At 31.4% G+C, this 20,946-nt stretch overlaps 1 protein-coding gene across 1 annotated transcript; it reads left to right on the top strand.

Moving 5' to 3' along the window:
• Nucleotides 1–9,673: 9,673 nt before the first annotated feature.
• On the top strand, nucleotides 9,674–19,275 carry LOC134705462 (barH-like 1 homeobox protein). The gene is made up of 3 exons (XM_063564186.1): nucleotides 9,674–10,646; nucleotides 15,004–15,217; nucleotides 18,704–19,275. The coding sequence occupies exons 1-3, from the start codon at nucleotides 10,202–10,204 to the stop codon at nucleotides 18,984–18,986; spliced, it is 942 nt and encodes a 313-aa protein (XP_063420256.1). The 5' UTR covers nucleotides 9,674–10,201; the 3' UTR covers nucleotides 18,987–19,275.
• The last annotated feature ends 1,671 nt before the right edge of the window (nucleotides 19,276–20,946 follow it).

The raw sequence follows: 20,946 nt of genomic DNA, 5'->3' as shown, positions 1-20,946 counted from the left end.
AGCAAATGACAGAAATGTGATTAAAAAGCACAAAAAATAAAACTACAGGTCATGCAATTGTACGCAATTACAAATAAATGTTTGCCTGACAATGAACAATCGTGTCCTATACCTGGCGAGTTCTATCATCTGATAGCTGTCTTGCTTTGTTCTTACCCATCTATATCTTAAACCTTGATAAAATGCAATTTCGATAATTTCCCACAGTAGCGGACGTCGCCGAAAACGGTAGCATTTTAGTGATCCAATCATACTGTAAAATCCCAAAAGGTTCCAAATTGGTTATATTAAAAGTCATTCGGAGGATTATAAACACATTGTAATCATTGTTGTTTATTGTTAGAATCACAATGAGATTAACTATTAATGGCTGTTATCAATTTTCCCATGTGCGGTTACTTCTTTTTGATTAAATTTTGTTATATTTTAGGTTTTAATTTGGTCGTTGCACGGAATTACACTGTAATATTGTACGCAACTTCAACAAGAAGTCCTAACTTGACCGTTTATATATAATCAAATTCTGTTTGTAGGTTGCCATCCTCGTGCGTTTTAAATAGTAATTGCTTTTAATGGCGTGAAAGAAAGAATATAGGAATCTAAATCAAGAAAATTGTTTCAATAGACTTCATAAATAAATGATATGTAAAAAGTACATTAAAAGGTTACACATCGTGAATCATGGGAAAATGTATCTTTCTGAACTAACTGAAATATAACAAAAAAGTAAAATCACAAAAATACTGAACTCAATAAAAATCAAATTGGAAAGTCCATAATCACATGGCAAAATCAAAAAACAAAACGCATCAAAAACGAATGGATAAGAACTGTCATATTCCTGACTTGGTACAGGCATTTTCAAATGTAGAAAATGGTGGATTAAACCTGGTTCTATAGCGCTAACCCTCTCACTTTAATAACAGTCTCATCGAATTCCGTTACATTTACATGATGCGTTAAATAAACAGTCACAATCAATAAAATAGTCAAAATATGGGAACATCAGTCATCATCGTATAACAATTTAACAGGACACAACAACATCTACTATCTACGAACACATGGATTGATTTGAGTGTCTGACGTCAGAAAAATTATATACGTCACATAAATTTGTCGTTCAATGTGCATACAATAGTTATCAAAAGTACCTGGATTATAAACAATTTTAAATTTTACAATTGTTTTCCCTTGAATTTATAATATCTCCTACTTACCTTTAATCTATATTGTCTGAGTTGAAGTCAGAGCATAGACGGCAGGTGCAGCTTCTTTTACGAGTTAAAAGCAAATAAATACTTCAATCAACACCTATATCTTCTTTTAGTTTCCTACTTTCGGTAGGGTTTGTGATCATCATTTTTTTTGTTTTTTTTTTCTTTTCGTATTTCATCTGTTTTTCTTCGACCTATGAACTTTGATTGTCCCTTTTGTGTCGTTTGGCAACACTTCAAAGACATCCTTTTGATGTTGATATATTTTATTACACTTTAAGAACAAATTTTCTACCTACTTCCAGATTGTCAAACAAATTTTTTTAGAAAGTTTTCGTCCAGATTAACTGTCATCAATAACATAAAAGAGGGACGAAAGATACCAGAGGGACAGTCAAACAAGTTGATCTTCTTTTTACATTTTTTGTTTTGTTTCATTAGCATCGTCTTTTTTTGTTTCATTAGCATCGTCTCTATATTACCATCTATTTGATTTTTTTTAACTATGAATGAACCGAGATACGAGATATACGAATATTGAGACAGCAACCCAACAAAACTATGAACTCAAAAAACGCCGTATGAAGATTACAGTTTATTTGTTTAGTTATTGTTTTAACAATGTCAAAATATCATTTTTGTTTATTTTAATTTAGCTAGAAATTTTTCGTATTTATAAATAAAAAAATAATTACATCCTACTTTTTTTGTTTGATCATATGGAGGTAATTAAAGAAGGTTAAATGCTGTGCCAATTTACTCAATTTGTGTAGCAGAGTTTCGCTGTGGGTTGCGTTATGGATAGGAGTTAATGAACTACTGAAACCTTAGCACTATCATCAACATTTACTTTTCTAAATATGAAACACACTTAAACTATTTGTTATACATTAGAAAATGCATTAAAGCGCTGAATAGACTGTTCGATAGTGACCACTTTTGTACACAGAGAAAAAAAAATATTAATATGAAAAACCGTTGCAGTTATAAGGAATTTAATTCTTATTCTAGTTAAATAACTCTTTTACATACATTATGTGATAGTAATATAAAAGTAAAAACCCTCTATGTTAATTTACATAATAAATATACTGGAACTATTTTTAAAGCGTAACTTAATTTCAAATCATTGCATTCCAAAAAGGGAATTTTAACTTCAAGTATACATCAAAATTGGCGTTATTTTTTGTTTAAGAAGACAGGACGTCATGCTTGCTTTCTGCAATTATATTTAGCTACTTTGTCAAAGCTCCAGAGTTTCTGCGCTTTTTTATAAATATTAATATGCAAAAAGCTGTTGCATTGGAAAATTTGTGTTAATTTTAAATTGATCTATTGCAGTGCCACACACGACCACAAGCGATTAACTATTCATGAAAATTTGGTACGTTTAAAAAACGTTTAAAGAACAAAGTCAGACTTTACAGAATGCACATGATCCAGAATTAAATGTTAGATTTATTTCTCATTTTTCATTAAAACATATATTTTAATAACTGCGTGAATATAAATATCCCAGTATAATAAAATTATGCATCGGCTAAAGCTGTGTGAAAATATTTGTAAATTTGAACTTTTAAATATCTCACAGGTGTCTTACCACGAATTGTGTTCTCTATAGACGTACACAGGTCTCCATTCAAACTTATGCGGCGATGTTTAATCGGCTTTGGAATATTAACTCTTACAATAAAGCGCATCTCACCACGAGTTAATTTTCTCCTCGTAAACGGAAAGATTTTCTAAAACTTTTCACGCTACCTTACAAATCGAATACAACACCGTCTTAATTCCAGATTTAATTTAAAGAACTACTACCACCCCTTCATTTTGAAAGAGAGGTTAGAAAAGAAGGTGTACAAGGGATTGTATGACCAGAAGTTATTCCGTGTAAATCGGATTAAGGTCAAGCCTTGTCTTCTGTCAAACATATGGTCAATGAAACTGAACTGACCAAAAGCGAAAACACTGACTGTGATTAGAACGGGTGGAGAACTTAATTAAAAGACTCTTGACATAATGTTTAACAAAACTATTGGAATTAATTATTCTGAATGACATTTACACCTAAATTAATTTAAAATGCATTAAATTCTACCTATTACCATTTTACTTGTACAGCTGTCTTATGCACAGGTTAAAGGTTACCTGTTCTTAGCAGTGTAAAACGAGGCTTTCTATACGGGTACTGGTGTAAGGAATACAGATACCAAGGTCAAATAGACGTTCTTTGTTACACGGTTCCTAATAGGAGGTTTCTTAATGAGAACAAAAAAGAAAGTGAATGTGTACATGCATGTTTTGGTGAACATGTAGATATTCATTCTTTTATAGGGTCGTTGAGTAGTTGTTAATAGAAGGTTTTACATGAAAATGCGAAAATACTTTAATCATAACTAGTATTTAAAATGTCTAACTAAAGAACTTGTAATTTACAGCAACACTGGCCGGAAATATGGCAGTTGTTATCAAGTCCGTCTTCATGTATGTTGGCGCTTGTGTTTGTAGAAGTTAAGTTTTTCTGTTGTTTGTGTTTCTCATTTTTTGTTGACGACCCAGATATGTTTTCGCTGAATTTCTTTTTTAGGTCATTAACAATCGTATACGTTCTTCATGGAGAATGCCACTGATTACAAAACCCTTTATACAGCGAGGAATATATCATTATAATGCTGTGTTTTTATGGACTGCATTTGTATTGATTTTGGTGATTTGATATTTCAAAAGACAGTTGATATCCTAATGGGAACTAATTGTGCATCCTTACTTACCTTTTTTATACTCATATGAATAAGAAACATCTTTCAAGGTTCTTTGATTTCATTTTCAGATATATTGATGATGTCCTACCACTCACTAACCAACATAACAGAGAATGTTTGCATCTCCTATATCTCTTCGAACTTTAGATTGAGGATTCTACAAAAAGTGTAGTGTCTGCTTAGTATCTTTTGATTTTCCTCATACATTTGCAGTCTTAGATCGTAAGATAAAAGATTGTTGTCTAAAAGAGGGGCGAAAGATACCAGAGGAACAGACAAATTCATAAATCGAAAAAAATCTGATAACACCATGGCTAAAAATGAAAAAGACAAACAGACAAATAAAAGTACACAGAAACAACATTCAAAACTAAAGACTGAGCAACACGAACCCCACTAAAAACTAGGAGGTGATCTCAGGTGGTTCGAACGTCACTGATAAGTCTTTTGTAGACGAAACGCGCGTCTGGTGTTAATACAAAAAATAATCCTTGTATCTATGATGAGTTTATTGTCTGTCTATTATGTATTATTATCATAACTAGATCTTTGACTATGGTTTTTAATTTGACGGTATTTGTCGTATCCTCGACTACGACATTTTGGGTTCTCATGGCGTGCGGTGATGAAGGCATGGTGATACTTACCTTGTCTACAAATCAGGTTTTTAAATATACACAATTTCAAACCCAGAGTAAAATAATCATGGTATTATCAAAGCAACGGTATAAAACAAAAGCAACGTGACAGGTGCATGGTCAAACAGACAAAAACGTTTACCAACAGTTGTCATTTAAGTCTACAGCCTTGGACAAACTAACAAGCTTCACAACAAAAGAAATACCAAATGCTTAAGAAGTGTAAGCAAATCATATTATGCACGCAACATGTGTAATGATGTCCTGTAGTTATCGTCAGTAAGAGCCAAATAGTTGATAGTACGTCAAACACCGTTAAACATCGTCAACCATCGTCAAATCCCGGCAAACATCGTCAAACACCGTCAAACATCGTCAAACACGTATGGAAATATATAAACGGTCATTAGTGACATACTGACCTGATATCGATCGAACAATTTGTAATTTTAACCATGAAATTTCATGTGATGATATCAGAAGTTGTTTAAGTGTAGAGTAAATTGGTAGCTCTAGAGATCAGCAGTGCTAGAAATAACCAGCTGTGACATTAACACCATAGGCAGGTGATGCAAGTATATTGATACTCATTGGCATGACAATAATCACGTAAAAACATTAAACAATAAGGTCGGTTGAGAACTAGATTTTACAAGAGAGATTTCAATTTTCCAATTGTAACTTTACCCATTATTTAAAGCAACACCCATCACCAACTACATATGGAAAATATATTAACCACTAGAAACAATATTCCATAACTACCAACATCTACTTGGAAAAGTTGTTGATAACCAAGATGGAATTAAAGAAAGTAGTTATCAAAAGTACCAGGCTTTTAATAAGGATTGGAAGATATCATTTAAAACAATTCTTTCGAATGTTTAACGGACGGTTTATCATGTGGTTGACCGTCATGTAATGTTAATATCCTACTTGTCGCAGCAATATGCTTATCATTTTGTCTTCAATTGTCGACTTATCGACGAATTTTTACTTGCAAAAAGTAATAAGCCCCGAGTGGAGCAGACATTACGAAATAAACATCTGACCAAATGCGTTGTTAGTCTAGTTTAATTAATGGGTTTCATAATCACTAGAGCAGTTTCATTGGTTGTGTATGTTTCGCACCCGAGAGTTTCACCAGCCCAGTTGTCAGCAGTCAGGATTTCCATGTTGACATGAATTTCCATTGGTAGTTTTCTGTAAAACTATGTATGTGTAGAACTGTAAAAACTAAAGGGTTGTTAACCCTTTTGTTTAAATGACTTAAAGCACTATTTTATATAATCTTTTAAAATCTTTGGTTCTCGATGCATTTCAACAACGTCATTGATTATGGCTTTCTAAACTATTTGGTAAAGTACCACAGATATATACTTTGAAGACTAAAATCTATGCCTGATATCTTTGAAGAGTGTTTCTCAATAAATCAAATATAGAATTGACTTTTTTTAATATGAGACACATCGCAAGTGTCACCAGTGGAACTGGAGTGTTGACCTTTTCGGGGCATCGGAGTTCACCCCGACCCCTGGCTTTTTGGACTTATATTGTGTTGTCAGTTATTGCGTATCTCCTTTTTTGTCTTTACAACTATCACCAGATATTAGGTATTGCCTTTTAGGTAAGTAGTATCCCTTATGTACCTCATTGAGATAGACGATATGCAAATTAGCTTCTCATAATTATCTAGGGCAAACTATAAATACAACGCATTATAAAAGAGGGACGAAAGATACCAAAGCGACAGTCAAACTCAAAAATCTAAAGTTAACTGACAACGCAAAGGCTAAAAATGAAAAAGACAAACAGACAAACAATAGTACACATGACACAACATAGAAAACTAAAGAATAAACAACACGAACGCCACCAAAAACTAGGGGTGTAAATTACATGCGTCCATAACGCTTTTTTTATTTATCTTCATCAGGACCGATAAAAGCCGAATATTTAAAGACCAAGAATGAATACGAACCAAACAGGTGTTATAAGACCAAATTGTATTTGCTTTGCAAATGAGGATCGAAAGATACAAAAAGGACATTCAAACTCAACGCCATTGATAAAAAAAAAATACAAACAGACAATTACTAGTACACAAGAAACAACATAGAAAACTAAAACCGACACAACACGAATCCCACTAAAACAGGTGGTGATCCCAGGTGCTCCGGAAGAGTAAGCAGATCCTGCACCACATGAGGCAGCCTTCGTGTTGTTCGTGTTATTTCAATTCCGGTAAATAGTCTAATTCGGTAGTTTACATTGATGAAAAGGGAACGGATAATCATTCAATCTTGCAATAATCATTGCAAACGTTTTTTTTGCCACACAATTGTTCAAAAATTAATTCTCAGGATATGGTGCACTATCACAGTGCCCGTTAGTGGCTGTTAGAACATGCGACTATCGAATTCTTAAAAGATGTTATCGTTTGAAAACTTTCCCTTTCGGAGCCACTATAATCAACCCCAGTTTTTGTTTGTGTAGCTTATAGTCTTCAGTTATTTATGTTCGGTTTTGTATTCTGTAGTTTGTCTATTTTTCTGGTTTCTTGTCCTGGATTTGGAGGTTATTTTCGAGTTATGGGTTTGAATGTCTCATGTGTCTCAAAGTATAATTCATAAAAAATGTGTCACGTTGTTTTACTATCACTTGATTGAAAACAAGCACGCAGATCTATCTATAATTCTATTATGGTTTTCGAACATTTCATATGAATACATGTACTAGCTTAGTATCAATAAAAATATATATCATGTTTCTTTTATACATCATATCATCTTAAGTATTATTTCATGCTTTTCATACTTTTCTTTTGTTGCAAGTGTGTTTTTGATTCTTGTGTCGTTTAATTTAACACATGTTAAGGTTTCTCTAAGTTTTGATAGACAAAAACAATAATACATGTAATTTAATAAAAATATAATTTTTGGTTTGATATTTTGAGGAAAAACAACTAAACGGGTACAAACTAACCACAGGTCGTTTACAGTATTCACCTTTTAAATTTACGTAAAGACACCAAGTAGATTTAGCAGTAGATTTACAAAGAGTCATAGTTGACCTTAAATTTAAATAATCGTAATAATATACTTAATATGTATCATCTGATAAATACAACATACAAAATAGTGCAATCCCAAAAAATCTGAACTCCAAGTAAATTCAAAACGGTAAGTCACTAATCAAAGGCAAAATCAAATGATCAAACACATTAAATGAATGGACAACAACTGTCATACTCCTGAGTTGGTACAGGCATTTTCTAATGGGGAAAATGGTGGATTGAACCTGGTATTATAGTGCTAAACCTCTCACTTGTACGACAGTTGCATCAATTTTCAGTATATTTACAATGATGCACGCCAGCAGACATTAACAAATTCATCAGTAGTAATGTCACATTGACGCAAAAAAACCCCAAAAAAACAACAACAACCGACGCACATAATGAATATGAAATTCATAACGGACATTTCCGGAATGCATTTTGATAATAATAATTGCTAATAATTTGCTAATACATCATTGATAGTCAATGCAAACGTCATTGACAAATGCAAGGAACAAATTTTTTTTTTTTTTTTCACAAATTCAATTTGGTCGAAGGTTTCTGTGATTGGACAGGAAGACTTTTTTTTATTGAAACTTTTTTTTTATTAAGAGGAACTATTATTTTTTTTCATGTTTGCTGCATGAATTTTACATATACAATGTATATTCGATTTCCATATTTTTTTGGGTCAGATTATATTTTTGGAGCTGCGGTTCAAAAATGTATTTTTCTTTAAGTCAGTTAAAAAAGGCTGAAATTACCCCCCCCCCCCTTCCCACCCCCAAAAAATACCCTTAAGTCTCAGAGTGACCGACAAAATAACGGAGTAAGAAGGCAAACAACAGTCTACAAAAGACTTAAACGCTTCATGAAAATCTGAAGATTGAGACAAGACCCTCACTAAAGTAATTGTCATGACATTTTCAAAATCATCCTGTATCTCCCTATAATATCAACTGGCCTTACCGGTGCCTTAAACTGTCTACAACATACAGGCAAAAGGCTGATCTTTCTTAATATTTGATAAACTCTGAAAAATAGCATTATTTCTGTTCCAATTATATTAACGTCTGTTTAAATTTTGAGTCAATGCAAAATTTATTCACAGCTTATTTAGATTCGGGGGCGATTTAGAGCTTGGCAGTTGCATAGACACCAGTATGTTGAGTGTTGATGAAGTTATCTACTAGTAGATACTGCATTGTAATTTGTTTTTGTCTCGTTGGACTGCTGTCTCGTTGGACTGCTGTCTCATTGACGAGCACTACACACATATCTGTTATTCATAGTTATTATAAAACAAATTATTTTCCTAACTGCATAAATTGTTCACAAAGTTAATACTAGTTTTTTAGGTTACATAAAACATTTAAGTTCAATATTTGTGGTCAAATTTAGTTTATATTCTCTGTCTTCCGTATTACTTTGAATAGGACATTAATTTCTGTTTTGTAAAAAAAAATGTAAATTAAACAAAATTGTAAAGAATAGGTTTTTTTCTCTCACTTAAATAAACATAATAATACGGAAATAAACACAAAATAGTAATATTAATAATACTTATAATAAAACTGATCAAAATAATAACTGAAATAAATTCTTTTACTTTCTGATCGATACGGTAGAATGAAATGACTAAAAAGTAAATTTTCTGTGGTTTTAATAACTTGATATCGTCATCTCTAATCCTTTATTACATCCGTTAATATAATAATAACATCATGTAAATTAGTTCAATAATTTGCCAACCCTTAACAATGAATAATATCTTTTTCTCACTTATTCTATTATTAAAATGGCTGACTTCTAACCCTCATCAGAGTCGTATTACTACATCTTTCACGCGACGTGTTATTGACTCCGCCCTCCTAACAGAACATCCAATTATGATCTGTTTGGGTGTTAATTTCACATCCTTTACTGAATATGGACGGGAAACGAGAATAGTTGAAAATTAAATGCTAGATCGATTCATAAAAATTCACAATTATACACGCATAAAAAGGAAAAGGCACCAATGAAAAGAAAAGTTAACTTAAATAACAAATGACGCTCTCTCTGACCAACTAATCTGTCGGTTGTTATTATCTTCTGTACGTTTGTTACCGGTTTCTTGTCGGTTCAGTGACTTCTAGCACTGATTCTTTACCCGGTTTGGTACATATTACACCCTACTCAGCCAAAAAAAGGTAATACGTCGCTTGACAAAACATCAAATTTGATAATCAGACCTGGTGAAAAGAAGATTAATTTTGGAGAAGAAATTATCTTATATCTACCGGAATAAATATTCTGCAGAAATAGAAAAACAGTGTTTAATTACTTATATCTTTTAAAATAGTGAATTTTGATTTGAAATCAGAACTTTGAAAACTCAGTAAACATTACAGCATATAAGGAAAGGAGTATTAGAATGATGTGAAAATGTCTTATTTGAAGCTAAAACTGAATATTTAGGAAATCATAATCTTATATCTAACTCGCAAGAAGTGACGAATTTCGGACGAAACCTTTTGAACAATGTCACGTTCAGCCTGTGCCTCTCCTTGTTCAGCAGACGAAGAGGAATCAATTAACGTTGAAAAATGTGATTCAGACGAAGAGCAGACGACAGGAAGCAAAACAATTGACAAATGTCCATTACAAAAACCAGAAAATTTAGTGTCACCAAATAAGTGTAATAATATTGACAATACATTTCCTAGTCCGCCGAGAAGATCTTTCTTTATTACAGACATTTTATCAGATGCTAATAAAAACACTGGAAACCTCTCAGCATTCAAACCTCTACGGGTACCAACAAACTTTTTCTCCTCACAAACATTATCAGCGTCAGATGATCCGTTTAGAAGAGGATTACAGTTAGGACAGTTTAAAGGTCCACATGGTATAGGTCTTGGGAAATCTTGTTCGGAAAGTGTCAAGTCAGATGAATCGGAAGATGATGACGACGATGATTGTGAAGGTATTCTATACAAATTAAATTAAAAGAAATAATTAAATCAGAGAAATGTTCCCGCTTTTAACTATACGGCTAATGTTAACTCGAGAGCGTATGGGCAATTTCGTTTTCGCATTATAAAATATAAAATGATACAGGGCTAAACAAAATATTGCATTATGAAATTCCTTGAAAAAAGCATAATATTCAACAAATATATAATATCAAGTATTGCTTTATAGAATGAAGCTGTTCTTATTACATTATTACTATTTTTATATTATTATTATTATTATTATTATTATTATTATTATTATTTGATACTTTCGGATTTTCAGTATGGATATTTAGTTTTTGGTTTTAGAATCAATTATGCGTATCAAATTGACGTGTGCTAATTGTTCATCACATTAATTATAATTGTTTCTTATTATTTTGTATTAGTTTTGTAACATCAATATATAATGGCCATAATCATGACAAGGACCAATGCGAGATATTCAACGACGAATGGAAAAATATAATAAAAGTTATGAAATTAAAATGAAGAAGGGATAATTGAGTTATCATGATAAATCAATTTGTTTGAATTTTTACAACAACTTGTTGCTATAATAATATCTTTTACTTTCAAAATATGGTCACACAAAAACCCAAAATAAATGCAATAGGAATATTAATGAATGCAATACTACCGTACTTTACTTAATATTCGGACATGTTATTATTATTACAATTTTAATATATATTTTACTTATTGTTCTCAATAATTTATCTTCAGGTTTTACTTATTTATTTAAAAGAAAATAAAGTTCGCTTTATTTCAAAATCATACTTATGACGTTCAGTAAATCAAACGACAATACATATGTTAGTTACTTTATTTTACTTTATTCTGTTTTTCATAGAATACACAATTTTTGTCAAACTCGCACATGAAATGCTTCATATTATTTTTTAAATAAATTTCATTCCAAAAACAAATACGTAGTGTATGATCTAGATTTAAATTTAGAATAAGGTCACCTCAGGTTAGTTAAAAGGCGACGGAAATATCTATGAAATAAAAATAATGTTTAACTTTATTATCGTATTTATTTGATTAAGTTGATTTCATATTATATTGTTTATGATACATTAAATAAGCTTTATTTGTTGTTAAAACGGTGGTTTTCATACATAAAAGGCCGTTCTCTGATCTAGAATGGTTTACTGTTTACAAATTGTGACTGACTTAGATGTAGAGTTTTCTCATTGGCACTCCTACTTATAGTCTTCTTATATTTATATATATATTTTTTGATAAAGGTATTTCTAAGCAAACATTGTATATCAGTGATAAATATAAATTAATTTATTTGAAAAATACAAATCCGATGAATGAAGAAAGCACATGGTTGTACAAGAGAAGTTAAAATACATTTTCAAGTTCATGATATAACTGGTAAAAATGATAAAAACAAAATTATTATTAATACTTCTACTTATAATAGTAATGATAATAAGAAAAACACGCTAACAACTTGGTAGTGAATTAAATTGTATCAGCCAGTGATACATAAAAAAATATGGAATGACCTTCTTCTCTACGTGACAGTTTATTTTAGAATTTTGTTTAAATAACTATGAGCACCAGCGATAATAAGTCTGAACCCAAAAAGATTTTTTTTTCTGAAAAGGATATTTTAAGACTAGATAAGATTTCAGCATTCACATAATTACTCCTTGTTCGTTAAATGCATGTATACACATTTTCTGTTTAATTTGAAGCAAAGGTTGCACAGAAGAGACATTAAAACAGCAAACACTATCAATTTTCACGTGTAAGATATCATATGATTATATCAAAAGTTGGTTTATACACTTACGCTAACATAACGTTTTGTCTCGGGGTAATACTACTGATTGACAATTGTTGCTTATTGACGATCAGTTGCTAATATTTCAAACATATCAAATATAAGGCTGTGCAAATTGTCGACATGGATGACACATTTGGACTCCTATTGATGTTGGGATGTTGGATAGGGCAGACATGACGTCGAACAATATATCATTTACCAGGAACATAGAGTTTCCCGCCTTCATTTCGACTAGACGTGACTGTGTATTTATGCATCCCACATAGGAACACGGATACCCTTCTTTAGTATGCAGTTTATTGTCAAATGGGAGAGATCCAGGGGAACATGAATTTCAAATCAGGGTGGGGATAATTCGTAGATGATCTCTATACCATTTAGGATGTACAAATATACAGAAATGAGTTCAACACGTAAAAAGTCATTTCTTGACACTTCAAAAGATCGAGTATCAAATGAAGAGTTTGCTTAAAATAAAAAATAAAAAACAGATGAAAATGAGGAACAAACAAAACAAGTTTTTTTCAAATCACAAACTTTGCCCTTATGCATATTAAGTTAATTGGCTCTGATTTATTTTATTTACATTTCTACACTCAAATCATCATAATTATGTCAACTGGTTTATGTCAATAGCAGAAATAATATAATAGAAATATTTTGAAACAATTGAATGGTCATGCAAAATCAAGTTCGAACGTTTTGACATATGATGAATGCGGCATAGTTTTCTCTGAATGAAATGAATTATCGGTGACTGTCATTTAGATAAAGCATTGGTACACTACTGAAATTAGATTCGGTAACTCACTTAATAATTCGACAAAAATACAAATATTTGTCACAATAACAGTTAACATTACCAGTTGTTTTTATGTCGTTTTATATATGTTTTTACTATTTGCCACTGGATGTTTAGCAATCAATAACGAATCTAATGCATAATTGTGACAGCCAACATCAAGGTTGAAAAAAAGTCCCAATTTATTTTGCGCTATTCGACATACACTTCTAGTATATTGTATGAGACGTTCTAAGACATAATAAGTCAAAAACAAACAATAATCATTGGACAAAGTCATTATTTGCATACTTTTTTTTAGCCTGAAATCGCTTATTTATAAAAAAAAAACCAGATTTTGAACATCTGTAGTAATTATGATTAGTATTTAAAATTTTAACACTTTTTTTAATTCAGTGTACAGTTTTATGAACCAATTTATATAAGTTTGGAAATGTTTTCCAACTTGTTTGATTAAAGCAATAGTTTTGTCTAATTGCTTAAATTTCATAATTGAAGGTAGCCCCTTCCCCCTAAAAATAATTCATTGAGGCCATGGCATTTGCATTTGTGTGTGGAGCATATAAAACCATTGTTCTTTCACGACATTATGCATTATGCAACTGAATGACTTTATCCGTTCACCTCAACTGTAGATACAGTAATTGTTTTAGCCTGTTACATATTTTTATTTCATTATATTGTTAAAAAACGGTCTTGTATCAATTATATCTCATTGGTACAAATAATAAAACAATATTAAAAGGCTCAAATAAGATTTATTTGTTTAAGCATAGTCATCAAAGCAAAACAACAGAGGGTGTTAATTTTCCACACTTAAATAAAACAAATTTTAGAGATTTTTTTCGTATTGGAAACAATTTTCTGTATTGTCCGCAATTACTTTTGTAAATCAAGGAGAAAATACAGAACGCCTTCTTCTAATATAAATCCACTTATTCGGAACAACTTCTTCTAATTTTCTATTTTGCTTTTTTAATAAGTATTCGCAATCTGGCTCAAGATATTAATACTGATAAAGAGAACACATTTGTTTGTGATTTGCCTTTATTAGTTTTGTACTCACTTTGAAATTCAAACAAAAGCGAATATCTGAGTCATTCAGTACCGGGTGTCCTAAATAAATGTCATGTTTTGGCTTGGTTTATAAAATATAAAATTGAGGATGGAAATTGGGAACATGTTAAAGAGACAACAACCTAACCAAAGAGTAGAAAACAGCCGAAAGCCATCAATGGGTCTTCAACACAGCGAAAACATCTTTGTCGGTCTTTTTCAAGTGCAACAGCAGAAATAATATAGATACAATAATGAAACAAGAATCGCTTTTTATAAAAAGATATAAAGAGATAAGCTCATGTCGAGGTTTTATGTCGTTTGATGTTACTAAAAGGGGAACACTAAAGGCCTTTGTCTCTATCTAAAGAAATTTGAAAGATAGGGTTAAAGAGCTGCAATCCTCTCTCTCTATCTCCCTGGTACATGCAAATGTTATGTTTAAAGTGAGAGGGTTAACGCTATAGAACAAGGTTTAATCCACCATTTTCTACATTTGAAAATGCCTGTACCAAGTCAGGAATATGACAGTTCTTGTCCATTCGTTTTTGATGCGTTTTGTTATTTGATTTTGCAATGTGATTATGGACTTTCCAAATTGATTTTCCTCTGAGTTCAGTATTTTTGTGATTTTACTTTTTATGTTTGTTTTTTGTTGTAGATAAGAAAGAAAGTGGAGACGAGGAATCATCCTCACATTTAATGAAAACAAAGAAACCAAGAAAAGCACGAACTGCTTTTACTGACCACCAGCTCAATTCACTGGAAAAAACGTTCGAGAAACAAAAGTACCTCAGTGTGCAGGATAGGATGGAACTTGCTGCTAAACTCAATCTGACAGATACACAGGTCAAAACGTGGTATCAAAACAGAAGGTTTGTTTATTTTATCATTATATGAACTTAAGGCCGTTAGATTTCTCGTTTAAATTGTTTTACATTGTCATATCGGGGCCTTTATAGCTGACTATGCGGTATGGGCTTTGCTCATTGTTGAAGGCCGTACGGTTACCTATAGTTGTTAAGGTTTGTGTCATATTGGTCTTTTGTGGATAGTTGTCTCATTGGCAATCATACCACATCTTCTATTTATATTTTCTAAAAGGCTGGTTTATCTACATCTTAAATCGCAAAGTCATGCGATGGCACAAGCACTTCCATACACTGTGCTTAAGCTATAAACGTTTGCGCAATTTTACAAAAAACAGCAGTATAATATTTTAACATTCTTTTTGAATTTGCACTAACAGTGAAGTATCCTTGCCATTTGTTGACTATATGGATTCTGACACAAACTTGAAATGATCGGACGAACTTCCTTCAGATAAACTTAAGCTTTGAATAAAAGTTTCAATGCCAGGATTTTATTTTAATTGGTAATTCATTTATCCTCAAATCCCACAGTAGGTGATCATAAATAGAGTTATGTCTTCTGTTTAGAAAACATGTTGTAGATAAATGTCTTTACTTTAAGCATGCATGTTGGTTCACTGCTCGTTGTTTGCCTAACGTAATGGTCTTGAAGTTGACGACCTAAACGTACGGTGACATTAATGTACGTATACCAGTCAGCAACCAGACAACACTAATAAAAAAGAAACAGCATTACTGTTAGCATTATCGACTTGTTCCTTCCTCGCCGCTAAAACTGATTTTCTTTTCCATGTTGATATATGTGCGCAATTGTATTACTTCAAACGGATAACTCAATAATGTGATAGTGTCTAAGGCTGTATTGTGACACCGTGTGGATGCCGATGCTGACGAACTGTTAACCAGAGTGTTTAATCAATCATTAATACCTCGCTCGGTACTGGCAAGATTTATAAGTTATAACTCAACCCTCAGAGAAATTAATGAATTTAGCTATTCTGTTTTGGCACTGTTTGGTATGAAGCGAGCACTTTCGAAAGTTTATATTTGAGCGCTATTGATGAAGGTAAATCCAGAAAAGCGCTTCGTACGCACTGAGTTCCAAAAATGTTATTTTCATTTATCTCAAAAAAGTTGACTGAAATACAATGATAATTCAAACAGGCCAATTCCAAATCGAAGATGTTTACCAAACGACAAACGCGTTACACCGTAATGGTTTACCTTTTTTTAAAAATATAGGCATATCGTTTTTGTTTAAAAAAAAAGTTCAAGTCAAATAATACAAACGTTTAGTTTTATTTGTTTAAAAACAAAATCATAATTATATATAAATGTATAAACTATTATCGTATGTTTAACATTTTACAATTGAAGCTTCACCAACACATTACTCTGCATCCACACTTTTTCTGCAGTCATCTATCTAATCTCAAATATTTAAATTTTAAAAATATTAAGAAAGTATACAAGCTGGAAAAAATATCATATTCGAACAGATGTTCGTTTGCTATTATTTTTCTTTATTATAAACACAAATATTGTATTTGATTAAAATAAATTGCAGGAAATAAATCAATGAAAATTAAAAAGATTGCAAGTAACCTGTTTACACTGAATATGATAGACATTATAATCATAGTATATAGCATTTATTTTACATATGGGTACAGATTAAAACTAAGCTTGCTGCTTATTACAGTTTCATTAACATGTACACGTAATTTCTCGTATAAATAAGTTTGAATAAAAATACACTAAATTTCCTGACGTATATACATGTAGTTAAATAAAGATTGAAAAAACAAATATTGTTTAAAAATAATCTTCTAATGCTTTACTTTTTCATAAAAAATAGTTCGACGATTTTATAAAAACCTGTTTGTTGTCAGTTGTAGTTGGTGTCTATTTATAATTTATTATTTTTTACATTTATGCGAAATATCTCGTTAATCATTAAGCAAAAGATAAAAAAAATTGTTTGCATATTTAAATAAGGTTCAAACCTAATAACAATGAAACAATATGAAACAAAAATTAACTCGCACTGCAGGTAAAAAAAACCCCCAAAAATCAACTTTTTATATTTTTTTTCTCAAAATAAACAGTAACTGTTACAGTACTCTGAAAAACAGCTAAATGCATTTAGTCGCAAAATTTATAAAACATCACTTAATTCTATACAAATGTGTTAAATGTTTAATTTGAACTAAATTGAATGGCACCGAAGCATTAAATACAGGAAACAATTTTATAAATAAATCCTTAACAAATATATAGTTTAATCGTAAATGTATTATAAATAATTGATATCTCGCTGGTATAATTTGTCTATCGCCAATTATTACATATTCCACAAAATAACTTTTCTCTCAATCTGTGACACAATAATCAAACGTTAGAATTGTATACATGTAAAATCTTAATCAATTATACGATTCAATGAAATGAAGTCTATTATTTTTTCGTTCTACTATTCATTACAGTCAATTTTCTCTTGTATATGGTGGTGTTAAATTGCGTGTGTTTGTAGCGCGAATAATTCACTAAACCCCTTCCCTATTCTGATTATTGTCAATTTTCACTGGATATTGTGTGAGACCTACAGCTGTCGGGAGACTATTTTGTGAAATAAATACAGTCCAATTCATGCTACTTATTGAAAATGAACGGTTTTCGTAATATTAATAGTTAATTTACATACCGTACGGCCTGACCTCGTCTAATCTTCTGTATATCAACTTAAAATATTCAAGAAATTATATTGAATTTATTGATACGGGTTTTTATTGACCATCTTTAACACTATCTTAAGTCTCTCGCAATACAAATAATCGTTGAATAATTTATAAGCTGTAAAATGTAAGAACAGAGAGTTTGATGAAGAAAATTGACATCAATTATTCTTCAAAATTGACTTTAATTGTAAACTATTAATGTATTTTCTCTACGATTATCACGTATGTAAATGAGGCTGATCTCTTAATTAGTAAGGTAGATGTTGATTTCTGCTTAATTGCGTAGGCATAACGTTGTATGTAAAATAGCGGAATGACAATTTATGGCCTAACAGAATGGATTTGTTTGATCATTAACTTTTGATATTAATGCCATTTTAACTTTGTTTGATGTCATAATTTAGAGTGTTGGCGTCTGTCAACAGATCTGAATTTTCTAAATAAGATCATGAATATCTTAAACTTGTGGTTTAATTTTCGAAGTCATTAAATATTCAATTTTTATTCAGCTTATTTGCATTTATTTTTTTTATCATTGTTACGTAACACACACTTTTCAGATAAAAAATAATGAAATATGATTACAAGATAAAAAAAAAGAAAAGAAAAAGAAAGTATTTTTTTCTTGATAGGATTTAGTTTCTATTCAGTAAATCATAAAACCACCCGTCCAAAACACAGACTAGAAGAATACTCTGTTTCTGTTATCATTCGGTCTGTTTTTAATCCTAACTAATATTTATCATTTCAGAACAAAATGGAAACGACAAACTGCAGTTGGTCTTGAGTTACTTGCTGAAGCTGGAAATTATGCAGCAGTTCAGCGCATGCTCCAAAGCAATCCGTACTGGTTTACATACCACCCACAAGCAACTAGTATAATCTCCAATTTTGACGCTCTATATTACCGCCAGGGGGAATCAGCTTTGACGTCACCACGACCTACACTTCCCCGGATGTTCATTCACGGGATACAGCAACACGTTAATCACCTGAGCACACCGCCAGTTTTTTCACCAGAAAACAGAAGCTGATCTAATTTTTGTATTCATAAATTAACAGTTTAATTAACTGGTTTGCGCTGTATAGAGCTCCCGTTGTTCTGAATGATTCATTGGTGTAAACTGGTGTTTAATGTGATTGGCTGGTATCCATTGAAAGAGAGCACTTTTTAATTATGGAATTAATTTTCTATAGTAATATATGGACTCATTTCAGGAATCTGTATCGAGACAATGTGTGCAATATGATAAAACAATATAAGTTATAAACAGTAACCAAATCTTATTTTGCGTATGTATTTTGTATATTCTCACATGCATTTACAAGAACCATAACATTGTAATATTTCTTCCTTTATTTATTGTTTAAATTTTAACTTGTTGTAAATAAAACAATATGGACCGATGTAACCCTTTCTTTATTTTAAAAACACTCAAAAGAAAATCACAAAAGGTAACTTTTTTCGGCGACTACAGAAATTCAAGTCTTTCATATTCTAGCTCTCAAAATCCCTTCCAAGTTACTATTCAGAAAGTTTCTGGTCGTGTCTTGACGTGTTTTTATTAGATATGATTAATCCTTGCATAAGAAGATACATAGAAGAAAAAAACTGTGTTAAAATCTAAGCAAAGTTATAAGACAATAGATGAACCACGCCCTTCCCAGAATGACATACTAGTAATCTTCAAAGTAAAATCACAAAGATTTGCACACACAAAGTTAACAACAACAAAGGTACGAAAATAAGAAAGCCGCTTCTATTTCTTGACTTATTTTGAAATATGCCGCGATTTAGAGAAACTTGAATCAAATTGAATATGTCGGTAAACGTTGAAAAAAAATTGATAAATATGTGGAAATGTTAACTGAATAGAATGGACATCTCTTGTATTTTATGTCGTTGTCAATAGAAAATCAAACTTCATAATACAGACCACAATATAGAAACATGACAACATAAATGGAAATAGCCAACGGAAGGATGATCTTTCATAGTTTCTGAAGAATTCATTCGCCGCCAATGCGACTGTCATACAAGTGAGAGGTTTAGCGCTTTACATATAGGTTCAATCCACGATTTTCTACATACGAAAATGCCTGTACCAAGTCAAGAATATGACAGTTGTTATCCATTCGTTTGATGTGATTGAGCTTTTGATTTTGCAATTTGATTAGAGATTTTTTCCGTTTTGAATTTTCCTCGAACTTCAGTATTTTTATGATTTTACTTTTTTTTGCTTTAAATGTTTGAACATATATATCTTTGTGTATAATTAAGTGAGCAAAAATGTCTTGTACTGTGTATTTGTTTGTACGTACACATATCTGTGTATAGATATAGGAAGATGTGGTGTGAGTGCCAATGAGACAACTCTCCATCCAAATAACAATTTAAAAAAAAGGTAAAACATTATGTGTCAATGTACGGCCTTCAACACGAAGCCTTGGCTCACACCTAACAACAAGCCACAAAGGGCCCCAAAATTACTAGTGTTAAACCATTAAAACGGTCAACAGTCTAATCTATATATAAAAAAAATCGTTTATTTTGTTTAATTTTGTGCCTTTCTCTTGTTTTCAGCTTATATATTTTAACACTGGTTCACTTGATCTTACTGATATTGTAGAAACTTCTGTTTATTTCTTGATTCCTTGCACTAGTATAATTCGGATTGTTTCCGTCAGTGACGGTCTTTTACAAATATTGCTTGTTCTAGTTAACTAGTTTGTATCAGTTTGATTGCATGCCTTTGTTTTTCTCTTGTTCGACATTACAGAATGAGAGTTAACATCGAACGAATTTGCACTTAATAAGACAAACACTATTCTCCCAGTTTTTAGTAAGGTTCGTGTTGATCAGTATTTAGTTTTTTATGCAGTGTGTTGTAGATAAATAAAGGCAACAGTAGTATACTGCTGTTCAAAACTCAAAAATCCATGGACAAAAAACTAAATCGGGGTAACAAACTAAAACTGAGGGAAACGCATTAA

The sequence above is a fragment of the Mytilus trossulus genome, chromosome 2 (assembly GCF_036588685.1).
Source record: "Mytilus trossulus isolate FHL-02 chromosome 2, PNRI_Mtr1.1.1.hap1, whole genome shotgun sequence".
Lineage (NCBI taxonomy): Eukaryota > Metazoa > Mollusca > Bivalvia > Mytilida > Mytilidae > Mytilus > Mytilus trossulus.
Note: the sequence above shows the minus strand (reverse complement) of the source record. Positions and strands in the feature narration are given on the sequence as shown.

Bases quoted from the DNA above. Each gene is read 5' to 3' on its own strand.
- LOC134705462 (XM_063564186.1), top strand. From the start codon at position 10,202: ATGTCACGTTCAGCCTGTGCCTCTCCTTGTTCAGCAGACGAAGAGGAA. The intron at 10,647-15,003 runs GTATTCTATACA...TTTTTGTTGTAG, and splicing joins TGACGACGATGATTGTGAAG to ATAAGAAAGAAAGTGGAGAC. The intron at 15,218-18,703 runs GTTTGTTTATTT...TTATCATTTCAG, and splicing joins ACGTGGTATCAAAACAGAAG to AACAAAATGGAAACGACAAA.